The sequence below is a fragment of the Chaetodon auriga genome, chromosome 23 (assembly GCF_051107435.1).
Source record: "Chaetodon auriga isolate fChaAug3 chromosome 23, fChaAug3.hap1, whole genome shotgun sequence".
NCBI lineage: Eukaryota > Metazoa > Chordata > Actinopteri > Chaetodontiformes > Chaetodontidae > Chaetodon > Chaetodon auriga.
The window spans coordinates 7,462,877-7,484,232 of NC_135096.1; the positions used below are offsets into that span (position 1 = coordinate 7,462,877).

At 45.0% G+C, this 21,356-nt stretch overlaps 1 protein-coding gene across 2 annotated transcripts in view; it reads right to left on the reverse strand.

Moving 5' to 3' along the window:
• Nucleotides 1-21,356, reverse strand: part of LOC143315914 (nck-associated protein 5-like) — a 128,825-nt gene that overhangs the window by 98,172 nt on the left and 9,297 nt on the right. Inside the window, exon 1 of one of the 2 annotated variants that reach the window (XM_076723476.1) lies at nucleotides 8,753-8,945. The exons of the other annotated variant lie outside the window; for it this stretch is intronic. Coding sequence (XP_076579591.1) covers nucleotides 8,753-8,830 — 78 coding nt within the window. The 5' untranslated portion in view covers nucleotides 8,831-8,945. Of the gene's footprint in view, nucleotides 1-8,752; nucleotides 8,946-21,356 lie in introns of those variants that run through there. 2 annotated transcript variants of the gene reach the window in all.

The following is a 21,356-nucleotide window of genomic DNA, read 5'->3' on the forward strand; positions in this document are numbered from 1 at the left end:
ACCCCTGAAAGCATGAGCCATGGTATTATACATGTCCTGTATAATGCCACGGCATTGTACAGGAGATGCTGGAGCGTTCGGCATTGTTTTGCTTGTAGGTCAGAAGTTGGACTGACCACATCGACTCTGTTCAGCCGACAAAATATTGCATATCTTGTGGGAATAATAGATATATGGAGTTTCAGATAAGATACAGTGTTGTTCCCGTTGGTGGCTTTTTTGTTCTCCATTTTATGTCTATTCCTGTGTAAGAACATTGAGAGCAAAGTCCTTGCATGCGTACACATACTTGGCCAATAAAGTCCACTCGGATTCTGCTTTGGCACGTGCCAATCCGAGAGCCGAAAGTGCAGAAAATCCATATCTGTCAAGATGATCCAAGGAGGGTTAAATCAAGGGCAACTGGACTTGGGAATAGAAACTTGAAAACGTCCCGCCTCTCGAAAATCATGAATTTATAGCAAAGGTCTGACATTTTGTTCAAAACTTCTTCTTTTTCTGTTGGAAAGTTAGAGCCCTTTAAAGCTATGGCCAGCTGGCAGTTATCTTAGCTTAGCATATGGAGTGTACGAACAAAATCCATCCACCAACACCTCTAATCCTCCTAATAAACAGGATATATCTTGTTTGTTTAACATGTGTGGACATTCTAGAAATGATCGTGTTTGCACTTTAATTTTTGCACAGGTTAAATAAACAAGACATAATGTGTTAATTAGTGAGCCTTACATGTGCCGGCAGATGGATTTTTCCACTGTTTTCAGTCGTTCTGCTAAGCTATGCTAACCAGCTGGAGCCTTATATTTAAAAGACACATACAAGACTGTCTCATTTAACTCTGAGCCAGAGGGTGAATAAGTATGTTTCCTATAATGTTGACATACTTTTCATTATTTTCTGACATGTTATGGGCAAAATAATGTATTTAATGTAAAATTTATCAGCAGATGAACCCATAATGGAGATAGTTGGCTGCAGGCAGCCGTATCTAAATCAACACTGAAACTGGAGATCCAATTATCTGTGAGCAGCATGTATCTTTCATCACGGTTTTATGAGGGAACAAATTTCTATTTTCTGCATTGGTGTGTTGCCTGAAAGGGACTCACTAAGTCTGCCTGAATGGGAGCCTGATGAGCTTTCACCGTCGCCTCATTTCAGCATCCTCCCTGCTGCACATAAGAGGTCAATTTACAGTGAAACGTATCCTGAGACCCAAAATGCTTTCCATGTTTCTGGTTTGCACAGACCCCATGCTGGAGTCAAGCCATGCAGGCAGTAAGGGAAGTGGGTCAGGGGAGAAAGGCTTAATAATGCACTAATTCAGCTGGTTTGACAGGAGTCTCGTAACCCCCCTCCTCAATGCTCAGGCAGAAATGAGACAGAGGAAGGGTGGGGAAGACAGTGAGGAAATGCCTCCAAAATAAAGCTTGTTTGTATCTGAATGAATTGGTGGGGCAGGGCTGCACTGCAATATTTAACAAAGACTAAATCCACACTGCTTTGTTGGGCTGTAAACACATTTGACCAATTTCCTGCAAAACGATGATAATCCCAAAGAAATGTACGCAATGAAATAATCATAGGAATCTTGTTTGCTCGGCATAATTTCCTGCGTGGAAATCTCCTGCTCCTCCAGCTGCTGCGCCAGATGGATGCTGGGCCACAGCCCGATCGCCCGCTGGCTGCCACGGGTCCCCACAATAGCCCCTCCGTGACCACCGTGACCACACACAAAGGCAGTCGTTGACCACTGACACCGCAGACAATCAGCCCTGAGGGTCAAACAGTCCTGCGCAGAGCATCCCTCATTCAGTCCTGCTCACCTGAGGCTCAGTACGCCTCATAAAACCTCAATCACTGCTCTGATGTCTGGCCGCCGAGAGAGGGTCCCAGAAAATCATTGAGCGGCAGAAGCGCATCACCATAAAGTTGAGTTATGGACTCACGAAAGGCGTACAGATCATATTATCTCTTCAGAAAGCGACGGAGACTCTATAATGTGAATGGCTCCAGCTCGCCGGATGAGTCACACAGACAAATGTTACTACATGCAAATGATATTGATTCCTCTCATGGATTTTTCGTATGAATAGCCTGCCTTTTAATGACAAAGAGCCGAGCATCCAAATTACTTCATGTCCAGAATCAATAATTGATATTAAAGGCCTGGAAATACACTGCAAGAAATGTACATTAAGTCGCCTGAACTTGAGGAGTTTTGAATTTTACTTTACTCCAAAAATAAAAGACTAAAAAAGCGGAGATAATTTCATACGTTTTCAAGTTTAAATTGTTGCAAAGCTTCTCTAAACTCTTCTGTCTTATATCTCCTTGCTTCTGCTTTCTGAAATTCGAGGTAATCATCTTTGGAAAAAGGTCGAGTTGCAGCCTGTTGGCTGGGTGAGGATGAAACCGAAGGACATTTTGCAGCGTGTAATTGGATCTGCAGAAATGGCCAATCCAACCACTGACTCTTTATAATGGTGCACCATCAAACAGCTCTTGCCTGAATTTCCTTTTAATCACGGTAATGGCTCTGCTTTGCACCTCGTATTGATACTTGGCATTTGAGATAATGTGACGACAGTGGCCGTGTTATGATGAGTGGTTTAAAGCCCTGAGATAACACAACTGAGCACCACGTTCAAATGCATATTGCTTCAAAAAAAAAAAAAAGGGCAGGGTGATTAGGAAGCTCTGTAGCCTACACTGTGCTAGCAGGCAGGGAGAGGATCAACACGGTCCACCTTTCGGTCCTGACAGCAGCCACCTCCTCAAATGGTGGGAGTGGCACGAAGGTCACTGCCTCCTGACGGCGAGGCTGTGGTCCAAGCGTAGCCAGCAGGCGGATGTGGCAAGCTGGACTTTACTCAACTCCCTCTTCCCTCTCGCCGACTTTTTTGCAAGAGCGGAGACCAGGCTAGCGTCAGCCGCAAACGCTTCTGACAGAGCGCATTAGCCACGTCAGACAAAATCAGGTTCCCCGCAGACGACACCTTATTATAATGCAACACACTGCAGCGGTTTGAGGCAAGGCAGATCTCTCGGCTTTTGTTGCATCCGCTCTGTTGCTGTGTTTTGCATATGAGCGAGACCCAGTGCGGGATATTTTGGAGAAACATTTCAGGGAATGGCTCATACTGTGAAAATAACCACTGGCCGTTTTCTTTAAAACATGTCGGGCAGAATTAAAACCAGTTTGTCACGACGAGGAGACCAGAAAGGCTCCTGTTGTCAAAGCAGAGGCTTCTCATCAAGTCTGCCCACCAAAACACACTAAACAAAGAAGTGTTGGGTTCAAACACTTGTGAAGGAAGGTTAATCAACCACAACTCGCGTCAAGTGGATGAATCGCCTGCAGTGCATTCAGGCAGAGAATGGGAGCCCTATCATGACATAGCAGTAACGAACTTCCACATGAGGCTGCAGGCTTTTCCCTCAAGGCTCCCACCCTGTGACGCATCACACAGCCAGGCAGGTGATCTTTTGTCTGGGCGGGACGTGATGATGAGACATGCACACAGGACAGAACACAGCAGAGGGGACGGCAAACAGTAAGAGTTTAAAACAAAAAAAGAGAAAGAAATGAAAGGCAACTGTGCTGCAGGCTTTTTCCCCAGTGTATAGACAATATACAGGAGCTCTATTGTATTGTGTCTAGCTGTGCTGCTGGGAGCTGACAGGCCTTTTAAAGCCGGAGTGCTGTGTGAACTCAGAGGCTGTCAACAGTAGAAAAGCACAGGGGGACCAGAGGACGGTCGGTCAGGGCCGGGGCACTGCAGGGGCGCGACCAGCTGGAGCACCTGGTGTTCAGAGCCGGCGAGCGCACACGCTTTTCCACACAAACACACACCATGTGAGGTGACCACATGGAAGCGCACGCTCGCCCAGCCTGTTAAGCATATACATTTGCTTCCACATGAACAGGCGCTGATATTCGAGTGCACATGAGTGCACACGTGCGTCACATAAGCGCACCCGTGTTACATAAACACTGGGATTAGACACAGTTTTATTATATTATAAATGAATATAGATTTTTTTTTTTTTTGTCTTTTAATGAGAGAACTGAAACTTCCACTTCTGTCACATCTTCATCCTTCCTAATAACAGCCTCTGGAAGCATGACACTTAAGATTTTATAGACAGACACCACCCAAACTGCTGCTGGAGGGATTATGCAACAGTGTATTTACGACATCTGATTTTCTGTGGAACATCATCTTATCGGCCCGTCACATCAACATGTGCGTGTGTGATTTATGTGTCGCTGCTGGAAAGCGATGAATATTGTGCAACATGCAAAAGAGAGTCAAAGCAGATCATTCACCTGCACATCATTAAATCCAAATCGACGTCGGCAATTATAATTACAGCTATTCTTCAGTCATTATATCTGTCAGTGTCTGTCAGCGGTGTTGGTCGCCAGTTTCCCGTAAGAGCGGCTTCGTTCTCATTAGCGGAAAACCAACATTCAACAAAACTGACACCTCACTCTCTGCTGAGCAACACAACCTGCCCAGAAACCAATGTTGTGCGCTCACCAAAGCATGAGTAACAACATGACCTCAATATTTCGGAAGTGTGTTTGTGTGTCTGTTTTGGGTGGTAGCGGTGGCGGCGGTGGCGGTGGTGGTGGTGGGAGGATAATCCATGCAAAGCTCTGAATCTGAATTTCGGCTGTTGAAAGCCAATAAGGTGGTATCAAAATGAGGGCAGAGTTAATTAATCATCTCGGCTTCCTCTTCACGGCCCTCCCATGACTGTCCCGGGGGCTTGTGTGAGTGTGTTTTGCATGGGTGTGTGTGTGTGTGTGAAAGGCAGGGAGGCAGGAGGGTGGTGCAGGTTGCAGCTGGGGGATATTAGCATAAAGTAATGTGAGCCAGCAGACTGCTGAGCTCCTGTAAGCCCGGTGCAAACCTCTGAGGAAAAAACAGGAAACGACTGACACCTGCTTTATTCACTGACCGCTGAAGACAGTAGAAAGTATATTCACTGCTGATGTCGTGCTGAAAAATATGCTTTTCACAAGATGCCGAAAAAAACGATTTGTGCCTTTATTTCAAGCCGACTTGATCCATCCCAACAAAACCACTGCGAGACTCCAGCTGAACCAAAACTCATTAGCCCAGCTGCTCCGCACTGGCTTCCTGTGACATTCACAATTGATTTTAATGTCCTCCTCCTTGTATGCAGACCAAGCTACGTTGCTAACTCCCTTGTTCCCTATTTGTCCACATGAACAGTGCGATCATTTGCTGCTAGTTCACTGGAGGTTCCAGCAACAGCCCAAAGAAAACCAGGGATGCAGCCTTTGTCAATTATGCCCCAAATCCCAAAGAAAGCTAAAACCCTCTCTCAATTTGTCTCTTAGGCTTTAACTAGCTGTGACTTTCTGTTACTAGTGCTATTTTGCCTCTTATGTATTCTCTTTATTCTGTTTTTATCCATGTTTTATCTTATTTACACTTTGTATTATCAGTGGGTTTTATTCTCTTCTTGTCCTCATCTTTTTTTACATTAATTTTCCATTTTAGATTCACTCTACATCTTTTTTATGATGCACTTCACTATCACTGCATGTGATTGCTTTGTTGTAAAGCGCTTTGAGCTGCATGTCTTATATGAAAGGTGCCTAACCTTGATCAATATTATATGACTGAAAATTACCATATCAGTGTATGTGACTCGCATGTACTCCACACTACAATTGAGACAGTATGTTCAAGGAAGCTTTTGACATGAGGTTGTATACAGTGTGTTGTGTATTTGAATTGTCACGCTGTTTTTGAAGTTATTATATGCTTCACTGTTTGCACAAACCAGAAACGATGCTATGCTGCACAGACAGACATCAATCAAACTGCGACTTCGGGTGCCGCTGCTAATTAAACTCCACCGAGAGAAAGCAAAATGTTTTTCTAAAGATTTCAGACTTTCTTTTTGTTTTCCAAAAATCCCTCTCGCCACCATCCATAATTACTTTTAATGTTCTGCAGCTGTGAGTAGCTCATCTCTTTTCTCGCTGTGCGACACAATGTGGCACAGCAGCACGAACGACAAAGAGCGCGTCCGCTCGCTCGCATTATTCCCGACAACGACGCGCGGTAAGTTGACATTTCAGACTCTCATGAATCACCATCGTTTGGCGTCATTGCAACCAGGTGTGCTGTTGCATCTATCAAATGTGACTCACTGCGTTTTGGGCTTGTTGATGGGAAGTACTTGAACGGGTTTCACACCTACAATTCAGATACTCCCATCAAATGCAGAAGGGTTAATGGAGTGCAGTATGTTTAGTGGTTTTGATCACATCCAAAGTTTTTAGTATACCGAGAGGACACTTTAGGTTCACATGCTTCATATTATCCTACATCGAACCAGGACTGTGGTTTTTGTTGGCTGTCACTTACAATAAATTCGAGTTAAGAACGCTTCAGGCCAGCGTATACATACACACTGTTCAGAGTCAGGCTTGAAAAATGTCAATCTACCCTTTGATTTTGTCACTTTTCCACTCTGAACACGCCACATACTCAAACTGTGCTCTGGATAAGCATGCATCATGGAACTGGGACAGAGTTCATGTTCTGCTGCTGACTTTCAACTGAAATTTTCAAACCCTGCTCACAGCACCATTACCACAATGAGGTACAACTGTTTTGGCAGTCTCTGGCAAGTTTCTGCAGGCTGATATGAAAATGAATGGATACTAATGGCTGCTCTGAGGGAACCTAATCAGTCTTATGATATGCTTTAGACTACTTATTAGCTAATGGGTTAGAGCATGCAGAACACCCATTTGCTCCTCTTAAAACACATTTGCGTGATGATGACATGAAGGAGACACAATTGCAATCCCTCCACTTTTTCACTGCTGCCACAGGCAGGTTGATAAGGCTTTTATTTTGGTTTGGCTGGCTGAGGATGATAAAGAAAAAGCACTCCTGGACTTTTAAGGTGCTTTGCACGCCAAAACAGACCTCAGAAAGTCTGCATTCGCTTGTGGCCGCAGCGGACGTAACGCTTTCATTCAATTCGCAATAAAAGCAGAGTTAGCAGGGAAGGGTCTCTTGTGGCCCTGACAAAGCTTTATCTTGTTTGAGGCTTTGAGTGCAGCCTCGGCACGGACCTGCAACACAGAAATATGATAGACAGCGCAGAACATCAGCCATAATGCCAACATTCATGCCGCAATGCATTATAGCCAAAAAGAAAGACGACACAGAAGTCTTTCAGGCTGGAAAAAGGCTCAGTGGGTCAGTGTGTGAGTGTGTGTGTGTGTAGGTTTGGGGTTGTTGGGGGGGATTTCTAAACGGAGCACGGGGAGTGATCTGGGCACGAGGAGGAGCGAGAGAGTGAAATAAGATGGAAAAATGCAATCATGCATCCCGGGCCTCTCCAGCTCCTCGTCTTGTGCCCCTCCTTCTCCTCCACGAGCCATTAGTCACTATCCAGCTCCTGTTAATGTAATTAGATAAAGGATATATGGAGCCTCAGAGCTCGGCGGAGACATTTGTCTGCATAATTGTGTCCATGCGGTGGCAGGGGCTAAGAACCCCTGGATTTCCACAAAACACCTCTGGCTCAATAACTCAGAAGAAGTGGAGGGATCGAGAGAAAGAAGGACTGGGAGTGAAAGATAAAGAAGAGACAGAAATAATCCATTTTCGTTTTCTTTTTTTTTTTTTTTTGATCTTTAGCTGCATTTTCAAAAGAAAAAAAATCACTTTTTGTAGCCAGTCCAATAAGACGAAGCACTTAGGATCGCACGTCCCGTCTGCTATACCTGCTCCAAAAAAGTAAAGAGGAAAAAGGTCAAGAATTCAGAACTATCCGTCAACCTTGGTGATATTTTCAGATCTGTTGCATCACGTTCAAGTGCTGCTTTCTCCCCCCGCAATGCGCACACACACACACACACACACATCAACATACTGCTCATTAGGCGACCTTGTAATAAACTGTCAAATGTCACAATCCATCTCAACCACTTGAGGTGAATGTGTGCAGATGGCAGGCAGGTCCCCTGATTCAGACCTTCTGGAGATGCATCGGAAACACGAAACATGCTCGATTCTCGCATGTAATTAGTGGCAGTCGCAGCTTGCCGGTTAGTGACCTACATATGGAACGTGGTAGGATCGCTCTACTCCACGCAGTCAAGAATTCCCATACACTTGAGAAGCAGGGACGCACACCGTGCCAGTCCAAAAAGCAAAGCCGCATCTCCAAATAACGATCACTTTTCCTGTTTTTTGATTCTTAGATTCATCATTTAGTCTGTGAAATGCTCCAGCTTTGTCCGAACAAGAGTCAAAAACCAAAACACAGGCAATTACCAGAGAAGAAAAGCAGTAAATCCTCACATTTCACAGGGTGGAACCTGCGACTGTTTGTCTTTTTTGCTTTGACTTCAACAGTTAATCAATTATTAAAACTGTCAAATACTGCATGCACACACCAAACACAAACTTGTTTCCTGATGAATTTTAACTTTTCCCCTCACCAAGCCTCCTCCCACCCTGCCCTGCACCTCTAACCCAGGGCAATTCCTGTCTCCTGTCTGGGGCACGAGCGGCGTAGGTGGTTGTGGATTTGGGCGGACTGGAGGGCAGGATGTTAGTCTGATTATCACCCAGTCAGACCTACTTCCCGCTCCAGACAGCCTGCCTCCTGCCCCAGATACCTCCTCGAGTGCTGGAAGGGATGGAGGGACCGGAGGGGGAACGTATGGACCAAGACTCACCGCCAGCAGCTCCAGCAGGGGAACGTTTCGGATCCTCCCGCACGCCGACACGATGCCGTGATCCCCAAACTGGCTCATCCTGCGTCCGTCTTTCTCGTCTGCTCGCCTTCCTCTTCTTCCGCTTCGTTCCCCGCTTCTGCCCTAGCTGCCTCGCTCAGTCTCAGCTGCTGCCTGCCACTGTGCGTATGCGTGTGTTTGCATTCGGCCGTGTGTGTGTGTGTGTGTGTGTGTATGTGTTGGACTGATGATGCAGCAGGCAGTTGTGCAGCCTTGGCAGCGAAAAGCCTCGTCTGAATTCTCGTCTCGCCTCTCAGTAAGGCCACATCAGCTCTTGTCAATATTTAACCAGCAAGTCAGGTCGGATTAAATCACCTGGGCAAGACCAACTGTGGTTTGCTGCCCAGGAGAGCGTGTGAGTGTGCGTTTTTATGTGTTTATGTGTGAAGCGGCGACTGGCTGGTATCCGTGAATGCGTGTAAAAACATAAAACATTAACACGTGTCAGGAGAGGAGTCTCATTCAGACTCCAGGTTGGCTGTCTCTCCTCTTTCTGCGACTCTCGCTTCAGCCCAAAACTCACACCCAGTCACCATGCGGCTTCTGAACACTGGCCGCTTCACTAGTGCTACCGCTGCCGCCACTCGGGGAGATCTAAGGCAACGTGAAGAGGGACTTGGCAGCAAAAAGTGAGAAGAAAATGTGTGTGTGTTCATGCAGTTGACTGGCAGAGCGACAGGAGTATCAAACAGCCAATGAAAGGACTCCTTGACATTTGCCTCAGGAGTATTTTTCACTGTGAGCGCAGCGCCTCAGTTTGACATCAGATATGCTGTATGACTCGTGAGCTGCAGCAGGAAAAGAGAGGTCCCTGATCCAACTACTTTGTAGTGGTCAATGCACTTTTCACTGCGGAGACGTGTGGGTCCATTTGCTGGGGGATGGTAAGGTGGGAAGGAAGTTCTTTGACAAGCTTTTGGAGGATGATTAAGTCATCCTACAGCTCCAATGTTTAGTATTATCCCAGAAGTTAGATGTTAAAGAAATGTATCTTGAAGTCCACCTTCACAAGTAGCAGTTTCATGTAACGAGCAAGCACACTTTGCTTGTCGTGTATAGTCATTGAAAACCCTGAGAACGAATTTTGAACCTTAGATTGCAGGTTTTGTTTCATTCTCAGGAGACCACAGTCCAAACTGGCTGCACAATAGATAATAATAGGTCTATCGTTCAGACTGGAAAACACGGAGGCCTTCCGTAAACTATCACTTAAATCAGGCCCTGATGCTTCTGAGGTGGGAAAAGGCTCTGAAGTTGCGAAATCATGCTTCATTTCATGTCCAATATGCCTTTTACTGGGACAGCAGCTGTGACTCACAGCATTATCTAAAGCTTTACTGATTGGTCTAGCTCCTCTTTGATTGAGTGGAGCTGAACACTTAAGAAAAGATGTTTCAGCTCTCCAAATGCTTTTTTTTCCCTTTGCTTTGACAGCAACGCAGCAGTTTCAAATGATGAGCGACCACAATGTCGTTGATGCATTTAGTAGTTAAACAGCATATTTTCCATAACAGTGCTATATGTGATGATCATTGATAATGAGAAGACTGCACAACAGATAACAGCAGTAGACTTTGACTCATATTCTGGTATTCAGTAATGCTCTTGTTTTATTGTCAATGACTCACAAAGGGTGGAGATGCGACCATCTGGTTTATTAGCATCCATAGCAGTTCATTTTTTCCATTTCCAGCCACAAGGTATGTCCCACTGAGCTTATCTCAAAAAGATTGGAAATATCCAATCTGTCCTTGTAGCACTAGCCCAGTGGGTTATCTTAGGGAGCGTTGCCAAAATTCTCCTAAAATATCCACCAAAGTCGGAAGTTTCTGAGGTGGCAAAAAGGCCTTAATCCTGCGTTAATATCTAATTTTAATGGCTGTTAATGCAGCTTCTTTTGAGCAGCAGTGACTATCAGCTTGTTCTTCCCGTTCCCAGACCAGGCGGAAATGATTCTTGAGCGGATGGTTTCAAGACTTACTGTAAATCTTGCACTAAAAACTGATCTTGCGACATCAGCTTGACAAGGCTGCACAAAAGCGGCCGGCAGCAAACATATTTCTGACAAGATGGCAACAAAAGTCTTCCTTTATGACCGGCAAGGGCTCGTCTGAGAGCTGGGTTGTAAAATAATGTCAACATATAACATACAGGCTGAGTTCAACCATCCCCATGCTACACCACAGTTTGATGTGCCATCTCCCAACTGCTACACTCTGATAAATCACCATATGATGCATCTCCACCTAGTTTTACATGTGGCGTAACAGCAAGCCTTGAATATGAATATGCTGCTCCTACTGACCTATTTAAGCCGTGTTTTCTCCCACTGAGAATTGAGACCATGACCTGTGACTATCACTGTGATTGATGGGAGCTGAGTGGCAGGTGGTGCTCCTGCTCAGATGGAGATTACAAACTCATCAGTCAGCAGGCGCCTGTGCAAGCCTCGCTGAGGAATTTATGACATCACACACAGTAGATTCACACCGGCCAGGTTGCGTGAAACCAGCTGAGGTGATGCAGGTGTAAAAGCGACGCCCTTCCCATGAAAGCATTCCTGTAAGTGACTAATGGTTTTGCATCAAAGCAGGTTCCACCATGTCATGACATCTCTATCAAATAGACACCGACTTTGAAATCTATTGTGCCAAGCAAATTGTGCTTTCACTGCTTGTTTACTGGCAAGCGGTTGGATTGAAGCTCATGCTGCCAGTCAGCTGCGCATAAAACCACTGTAAACCATTATATAATGGCAGCAAAGCAGTCTGTGCAGAAGACATGACGAACACTCCATCACTGAAATGAGCAACCATGTCTATATAATAAAGACTGAGGTTTTAAAAATGAATCTTATTTAGGGATGCTTCATTTGTCAGTGAGAAGGCATCATGACGCTAATACCCATTTAATGATTTTGGTCTGGGATGGCCAGAAAATTTAATCTGGGTTGGAATGACTGACTATTTTGGTAATACATCCTTCACAAATGAGACAGTCCATTTGTCAAACCTCCAATGGGATTAATGGTAAAATAATATAAATACAATCTAACAAATTACAGGCAATTATTGCGGTTTGGAAAGGCCATAAAAATACACAGAGGTAGAAATTCTGAAATGATTCATATCGTTTGTCAAGTTCCAAACTATTTGCAAATTACAAGGGGCTGAAATTCCAAAGCAGTTGTGTCAATGTATGTAAGAATGTGTTGAGCAAAAATAAAACCAGGTTCCAACCCCCCCGACCTTTTCGGTTTAACCTCTAACTCTTTAAAAGCAAAGAGGTCACCAGGTGCCAGGAAGCACGACTCCTCTCTGTGAACACCTGGTAGGAACTCACTCTACAAGCCCAACCAGTGTCGCCTCGGCTGGGTGAGGCCATTGCCCTGGAAGGCATGTGTTTTGCCCTCATAATGAGTCTCTCAGGCATGAACATGTATGGAAACAAAACCCAAAACAGAAAAACAAGCAAATTTGCATGCAGAAACGCTTGTACACACCAGCACATGTAAGCACATACTCATGCACTGTTGGCACACAAACACACACTCAGATGCCATCAATCAACCCGTGTTAAAACAAACAAGTGAGGTCTTGAGCACTTTTGCAGAGCCATATATCAAATGTTAGTTTTAAAGTGGTTTCTGTATGTATTTACTCAGTGGTGGGAGCTAATGCGGAAGCATGTAAATATTTCCCTGGAGTGGGAGGGAAGTGATTCTAGGATCGCTGTGGCACTTCCCAGACCACCAACCAACACAGAGACACAAGGGCTGGGATCATACTTTGACAATACTGAAGCCAAAAACAGTCGACACAGCACACATGAAGATGATTTGCGCCAACATATATTGTTTTTTAGACTTGAGAGAAGAAGAAAGACATCTATCAAAAACAGTTGGCCATAATAATTCATGCGGATGGATTATGGATGGAAAGATGTCGGCAACAGTCCAGAAACTCTCTGGCTCTGCGCTGAAACTTATTTTAAATAATTCTTCAGCCACTTCTTCACTGTTTTTGGACAATTGTTCAACTGTTATTTCTTCTTCTATATGTGATGTTCATGGCCCCGATAGTAGTCGCTGCAGCCAAAAATTACACTGATGAGAGCAGGGAACAAACCAATGAGCTACAGGAGGCTGAAACCCTGTGTAGAACTGAGGGGAACTGCAATATCGGGTGATAATTCGCTGTGGGTTTGTTACAACAAGAGACCCCTTTCATGTGACCCATTGTTCTGCCCGAAAACCCAACAACCAGAATGTGTGTCCTCGCTTAAAAAAACCCTCAAAGACAGGCATCGACATCGGTAAACCAAGCAACAATAGTGGTTCCCCCACACTTCTAGCTCTGGTCTTAGAAAACCCAGCATGAAAGAGCTCTCTCAGATCCCAGCTGAGGGTTTGGCTCGGCGCCTGTTGAGGAGGATGTGATCACAGGGCGGCCTCTGTGCAGAAGAATAGACAGGACGCGCTCGCCGCCCCTCACCGCCGCACCAACCTTCTGCCTCTCACACCCACACTCGGTCTGCCAGGAGGCCATAGAGGGAGCCTGTCCCGCCCCAGCTGCAAGGTGAGGAGGTGGGCTTCACGGTGCTGACAGATGCAGCCCCTCCTCAGCCTCAGCCTCTCCCCGTACACTGGGGTCTTAATCTGCACGTCAAATCCTGTTAGCTGCCCTCTGCCAGTTTTGCCTTGTTCAAGCCCAAACATGCAGTGCCAATACTGGAACCAAAGGCGGTACCTCATCTGCATATGATAAACAAACAGCCCTTGAGATGGAGCTTCCATGCCAGGTGGACGGGGTTAACACCCTGACATAAGCTCCACTGTGTTTGGATCATGTTTCAAGTTTCTCTGCTGAGGCAGGCCCCCCTATTTCAACACAGAGATCCCAAAAAATAATACTATGCTTTGCACATCTGTCCTCGGTGTGAGAGAAGTGCTGTTTTCTTTGCACATTTGCCAGCTTACCTTTGTCAGTTAACTCCAAAAAAAAAAAGAATCACACATCCATCATACATGCTTTGTTATATATATATGTGTTAATTTGTTCTTGCCTAAATGTATACAACACTACATGCACACACTGCATTCCTGTACATGCTAATAAAAAACAATATGCTCTTCCATAAATGTAAAATGCGGGATTACTTGCTCATGAGAAATGAGGCTTGAACTGCTTAAACAGCATGTTAGTCGTCCAAAAAGCAGTCTTTACAGAAATGCCTGTACCGTCTCAGAGTCAGTTCGCTTTAATGATTTCGAACATGACCTAAAGCATTTTTATTATGTGGTATTGTAAAAGTCAAACTTCCACATGGGATAGGTCAGTGGTTCCACAGCAAATCAGCCTTCAGAGCGCGCACAGGGTGCCGTGAGATGTGTTCATTTCCATTTTTTTTTGTTGTGCCGTTTTCATTTATCGCCACACTATAAAAAGGTGACATTAACACTGATTGCATTTTATGCTGCCAGCTGCTAGTTGTCATAGTAGCACAACACGCTTTCCAGCTCGTCAATATTCAAAGTCCACAAACAGGTCCGTCTGAGGAAGAGATGCGAGGATTCGTCACCGTAAAAACAGCTCAGATGTTAGCGAATGGATTGAGTTGAAAAGAAACTCTTAACTCTTTACTTTGCATAGCAATGTAAACAGCATATTCCATTTGGATTTTCTGAATTAGGCCTTATTCTGAATGTTTCTGGAGCCTTCTCTGGACATGTATACAGCACATTCAGGATAGACATCTCATTTGGGCCTCTTGCCTGTTTACAGTCAACAGTCTGCCAGGCTGTGGTGGAGATGCATGCAAAAAAGAAAAGCCACATCTCACGTTGGAAGGAGAAACATTATGAAAGAATTGCATAACAGCAGGTTTTTGGATATGCAAATATAACAACGGCAACCTTTTCAAGAAGGCAACTGAAGGAATGAAAGAGGGAGTGTTCGCTCGGTCTGTTCAACTGAAAAATGCTTTGAATTCTAGATTTTAAAAACATGTAAACAAGATTTGGTGCCCTGGTGTAACCTACAAATGAATTTATTTGTGATGTCGGTTTTAAGATATTTGTTTTGTGGCAGTCACAAGAAAAAGAAGTGCATAACTTCTTCAGGGCAACAGTGAACATCTGATCTGATCACACTTCTTAATGCTACGTGACTAGCATGATCAAATCATTATTCCTGGGGAAATATAAAACACTATCAATCTCCTAATGGAGCTGTGATCTAGATAAGCCTCTGCCTGAGCAAATCTGAGGACACGGAGTGGTTGATCCTGTGGGGAGATAACAGCGGCGGACAGAGAGAGGGCTGTCTTCTCCTTGTCCCTGCAGACTTCAGGCCTCTCAAAAAAGCCTCTGTGTTCCAGGCACTGGGCTCTTTTGAGGGAAGCCAACAGGGTGAATAGAGAGTGGTGCAAAGCGCTAATGTTTGGAGAACAATGCATGTGATTCCGACCACACGCGGGCCGCGGTATCAACTTTGATCTCCATCATGACTGGAGGAAGAGTTCATAATCGGCCCCTCAACTCAAAGGGCACAAAGGACGGTCTCACTGGATGAGGGAAAATGGGCATCCAATTATGGGAGCTGGCACGGGGCCCTGGGCCCAGCAGAAACTCACTGTCCCTCTCACTACAAAATAAAAAGCCTCCTCAGTCAGTTTGGAAAACATCCAAAAGTTTCCTCTTTTATTTGTCAAGGGATTATAAAAGTGATTGAGCAGCAAGCGATAAACCCTTAGTCACTGAAGATGACAGTGCACAACCTCAACCCATGTTCAGCAGCAGAATGTGAGACTCATGCGTTACCAATTGCCAAGGCATGGAACATACACGCAACTTGTGACACGGGTCAGAGCTTTCCGCGCACATTAGCACACATCAGAATGTCACTGGCGGGCGGAGAGGATGGTTCACATGCTCAGCTGAGAGTAAGCAGGTCAGTTGGAATGCTTGGCTCATTATCACCCAGAACAAAAATGCGGTAATCTTTTGATTTACTCACCTGAAATAAAGCTCAAAACTCCCCTCAAATCCCTGCAAAAACGCCAGCAAACTAATTTTCTGACATCAACATTGCGCAAACGGCTCCACCTTCGTTCTGCAAAGTCTTGTGATGAAGAAAATGAAAGAGGCACTTAGCTTCGCTGCACGTGATGCCGAGATCTATAAAATATGATATAATTGCCCTAATAAAAACACAGGCTAGGTATTAACAGGGGACTGCCAAATCTCATTACTTGGAGGTTGGAAAAACAGACGAGTGGCTCGTATCAAAACAGCCTGAACAATTATTAAACCAATTTTACAAGCGGATGGAGGCCGCTTAGTGTTATCCACAGCGTGTGGTTGGATATGGGGGAAGCTGTTGGGTTTCAAACTGGAGTCTAGGGAAAAGCCAACGTTGTAATCGTTCCTCGCCGTGCTCATGAGAGAGGAGACGGTTCCCATGAGACAAGGGGAGGGTAAAAAAAAAACGCCACCTCTTCTGCCTGTCGAAGTGAGCGAGTGTCCCAGAGTTTGCTGGGTTCCCACAGCCCGCGGCCCCGTGGCTACCCACGCGGTGAGCCCAGGTATGTGTGGTATGTCACCTGCACACTGAGGGAGCCATCGGGGCCCCGTCCGGAGGCTGGTACACCCCTGCAGAGAAACTTGATTTAAACCCTCAAGATGAAGTGTGAGTGAGGAGGTGGCAGCTCCAAGAAGAGCGAATCTTTTTATGTGACTGGCTCCCACCCACACTGTCCGATGAGCCTCGGCCTCGGAGCCACGCTTTACACCAGTTACTCAAGAATCAAGCTGACACACTGACTGAGCACAGAGTGAGCGCTCGTCCCCTGAGCTCGGTATCCTGTAATGCACATGGCGTGAGAACGGGGCCCGCACTGAGGACGGCATTGTCGGTGGATTTCTACTGTATAATTACACTCAATTAGTTTGAGCTGCTCAGTAATAATATCAAACCTCCCCATTTGTCTGCCTGACGATGTGGGAGCCAATCAGATTAGACTGAGCATTTCTTCCCATCCAGCTCCAGAGCCTGCTCCCCTGCTTAGTTTTATGTCTCCATTCTGCATTGTATCAACCAGCTGTAATGGGCTGTGGGGGGAGAAGAAGGAGGAAATCCAATCTTGCCAAGCGGACTCCATGCTGGCTTACCATCTAATTCATTTGCACTTAAATTTAGCATAAACCAAACTAATTTGTCTGTTTTGGAGCTAGTTGCTGGGACAATTTTATTGTCTTACTTTCGCCAGTGGCGAACAGGCCAGCGAAACAAGTTGCAGCCTGATACAACAGCATGGCAGCAAATCAGCACGTAAAAGACTTTATACGAGGAGGAGGCTTGACAAAAGCCAGGGGGATTTAGCTAAACCCAAATACTTTGGAGATAAACAGGAAAGCACTACCACATGCTGTTTATTCAATACAACTCACGACTATGCAGCAAGCGTTTAATCAGTAATGTGGAGCACTTGATTATTAACCCTCCCCTGCAGAGTGTTTTCAATTTGGCCTTTTGTTATCAATTATCTCCGAGCATGATTGCACTGCTGCACACATTATAAATGTTGGCGGGGAAAAGGGTGTGGAAGAGAAAACAAGGACACGCTCTCAACAAATTCAGCATCCTTGGGTTGATGAGTATTACTTCGCGGTTTGAGGAAACGCACTAGACACAACATCTTAGACAGAAGCACGAGAGGCTCTTTGTTTGACGGAGATGAGAGAGACGCTGAGAAAAAGATGAGGAGTTTTGAGCGATGATTAGCATCTAATGTGGTCTGGATGTGTGGCAGGACACTCATCATATTCATTCCAACCAAAGCCGATGCAGAAGTTCCTTACAGTGACAACATACCACTACAGACATGGTGTTCAGCATAAGAGGCGCCTGCCTTGCAAAAGAAACCTGTGCTCAATTTCCTAAAAACCACAACCTGACAGTCAAGTCAGGTGCACGTAGGTGTGAAAATGGACAGCGTTCCAAGAGCTCTGCAAATGATTTTCTCCTCACTCCTGCTTCCAAACTGCTGAGCAGGAGCCCCTGCCACTGTTGTCTTGAGAGGAAGCCAGCCAGAGAAGTGAATGTATTCAAGATGCAGATGTAGCAGCGTATTCTTTAGCTTTCAGCGGCGTAAATGAGAGGGAGCTGTAGTTAACTTCTCAACTTGCATTTGCCCGCTTTTAACTTTTCTATCAAAAAAAAATCTGATGGTTTCTGACACAGCTGTTCATCGTTTGTAGTGATGAATCAGCCAACTAAGTGCTCCAACTGTCAGACCGTCTTCTAACATTGTTATGGAAAGAATAATTGGGACTTTTGCTTCCAAAAACCAGAGTAAGCAGCAAACCCATATGACAGATTTCCGAATTATTTCAGCTTCTTGAATCATTTTTATCAATGTTTAGCTCCATATACATATCGAGTTAAAACCCCTGTGATGGCCTCTGCAGTATAGGATAGACCTCTGACAGAGCTTCTGCCATGACCTATTTAAAGTTGGCTGGCAGCAGCTAGCAACAGCTCACAGACCGTCCACGGCCATCGGGCTCACCGTGCGCGTCCCTGCATGACGAAGAGAGTCTCATCCGCAGGCGGGCATCAAATGATAAAAATAAATAGAGGCAGAGAATCAACCCAGCAACACGGCAGTTATGTAATGCAAATGGTGCCCCAGTTACTCGCGAGTGCTGCTGTATCTGCTGCTTCTCCGGGCCCGGTAGTCCCTGAGCTACATAACCTGATCCAGATTAGATGGTCCAACCCAACCTATTTCCTGTGAGCCAAGCAGTATGCGTCAATAAGACGCTGATAATGCTGACTAAGGGCCTGCTTTATTTACAAATGTGCAACTCCACACACATAAAAAACACACAAATGCACACATAGACACAAAGTCAATCACTCATTTGAATGAAGCCTGCAGCCTTGAGCAGCGCTGAAGCAAACACACCCAGGAAAATTCCCTTAAACCTAGCCTGCATACATTGAGGAAACATATGCTGGCTCAATGCATTATGCATGTGTGAGGTGGTGGTCCTGACTGACATTCAAGCCCTATGTTCACCAAATTACCCATAGATGACTGATAGAAGCTTTGTACAAAGCTAGGCCGTGTAATCCATCCAAAGAGGAGCAGACATAAATATTTTACCTGGTCCTCAGCTGACATATGGTATTTTGTCTTGATGTCTGTGTGCTAGTGTGAACTGAAAATCTGTCAGGGGCGTCCCCAGTGGAAAAATCTCTCTTGTTCATCATCCTAACAGGCAATGAAACTCACGAAATGCCAAAAATGTGTGAAAGCAACAAAACAAGGCCAACCTTTTTCTGGACGAGGAGTGCAATCTTCTGCAAAAAGGGCGACAGCCTTGTGACAAAGCTGACTGAGCAGCACTCTGTCAAAATGCCGTGTCATGTAAGGTCATCTGCGCAGGTCATGCGCCGCGTTATGTAAAGTGCGTTGTTTGCAGACGTGCCTCTATGTGATGTAAATCCAGACGAACTGGACGAAGCTGGCTCACAGGTGACACAGAGGCAAAACCAGAACATGAAAGCTCGTGCCTGTCGTCTGACGGAATGTCAGAAACAGCCTCTTGTGTTTTCTCAGATGCCTGAAAAAATAAATGTATCGGAGGCTCATATCCTCCCAGGAAAGGAGTGTTTACAGGACTTAGTGGGTTTATCTGTGCCAGGGCCAGAGACATCATGTTCCCCCATCAGCACTGGACGGTTAAAGACCCAGGTTTGAGTTTAGAGACTAACTCAGTGGCCTCAAAAGACGTGTATAAATCTTGCAGCATGGATCATAACCACTAAATTCGCATTTTTTACATCTTTAAACTACTGTGGATTTGAATCGTCCACGGATGATAAGCATCATTGATTGAGCATGAATTTCAAAACAATAAATGCTTGTTTTCATTGAAATAAATTGACTGTATTTTATCGGATGAAGAGGATCTACCGATCATTAAAGTGATGTTTCCTGCCTTTACTAAAGGCATATGTGTGTATACTAAGCAACTACATCCATTTAACTTGAATCAAAGCTTGGAACAAACCAAAAGCAGCTTGCGCTTTCATGGTTGTTCATGCCATGGAGTCATATCTGCACACTGCCACCAGATCCATGCTGGACCTTTCCCAAAATGCTGCGGGCTTCCTCTTGTCCCACTATTAAAACAACCCAGCACCCTTATGCTCCTGCTGCCCCGAGTGAGAATAAATCATTGAGGGAGGAAAGAGCGGGGATGGAAAGAGCAAAAAAAAAAAGATAAGACAAAGAGACAAAGTGAATTGCAAAGAGGAGAGAAAGTGAGTGAGTTACATGAGGGAGAAAGTCAAGTGAGCGCACAGAGAGGAAATAGGCGAAATGAAGGCAACAATGAAAAAAAGAGGGGAAAATGCATGCATGGATAGTTGAGTGGACAAATGTGAGCACGTTGAATCATAAACCCATATCACAAATATGACCTACTTTCAGTGGCACAGTAAATCAGGCCACCGTGTATCCAATTAAGGCAATTAAAGCCACAGTAAATCTCATATCAAGCAATAACTATCAATGATAGCGATATAATGTTCGGAAAGCCTGTATGAATCACCGCAGTTGTCGGATAAGAAACAGCAACAGAGCGACCGTCCGCTGTGTCACGGAAAGTTACACATTCACAAAGCTAAACCAGTCTGGATAAATTATAAATGAAGCAGCGTCTTGTCTCACCAAGCGGATTCGAGTGTGTCACTCCAGTGCTCCTCCTGGATACAAGCTCCCGTCGCGGTTTAAGTCAGAAATGATTGACAGACTGAGGGGTTAAAATCAAGATTTCTTTACACTGGCATAGAAATTTTTGATGTTCTGTGGACTGCAGAAGTTATTTTGGGATAAGTATTTATGAATTAGTTTCTTGGCGGCGGTGATTTTCATTTTCCAAGGTGTGACCATGCACCATGCATTGCTTTGGGTGATAATAATAACAATCTAATGGTAATCAGGTGGATGAGGAGGCGCTTTTGTCTGCACACGTAATGTTTTTAAAGTTTTTTTTCACCAACTACTAACCGTAGCATGTTGCAGACATCATCAGCGTCTTGTGATTTGTTCATTCGCGCTGGAAGAAAGCATCTGACAGACAGATATTCCCTGCACTGTTTGGAGTTCTTGGCGGAACACGTCCCTGAATATCGATCCCTGCTCCCATTCCCACTTGACCCCGAGTAGGAAATGTTCCTGAACATTTCAGGGAGAGTATGCGCGTGTGAAATGGGCTTTAGATGTAATTTGACACAAATAAAGGGGAAAGCAAGGCAGCACAGGGTTTCCCTTTAAGCACTGCGGTCGGCAGTGGGTTAAGATCTACAGCAAGTCATAAAGTCAGCGAGGTCAAGTCAATAAAGTATGCTGACATCTTTCGGCTTCATTAAAGCCTCTTAGTCATCAACAAACAGCACCATAAACAGCAAAATTACCCCAGAGACGCAGCTTATAACTGTATATTACTTAATGGTGTTATAGTGTTTAAGGGTGT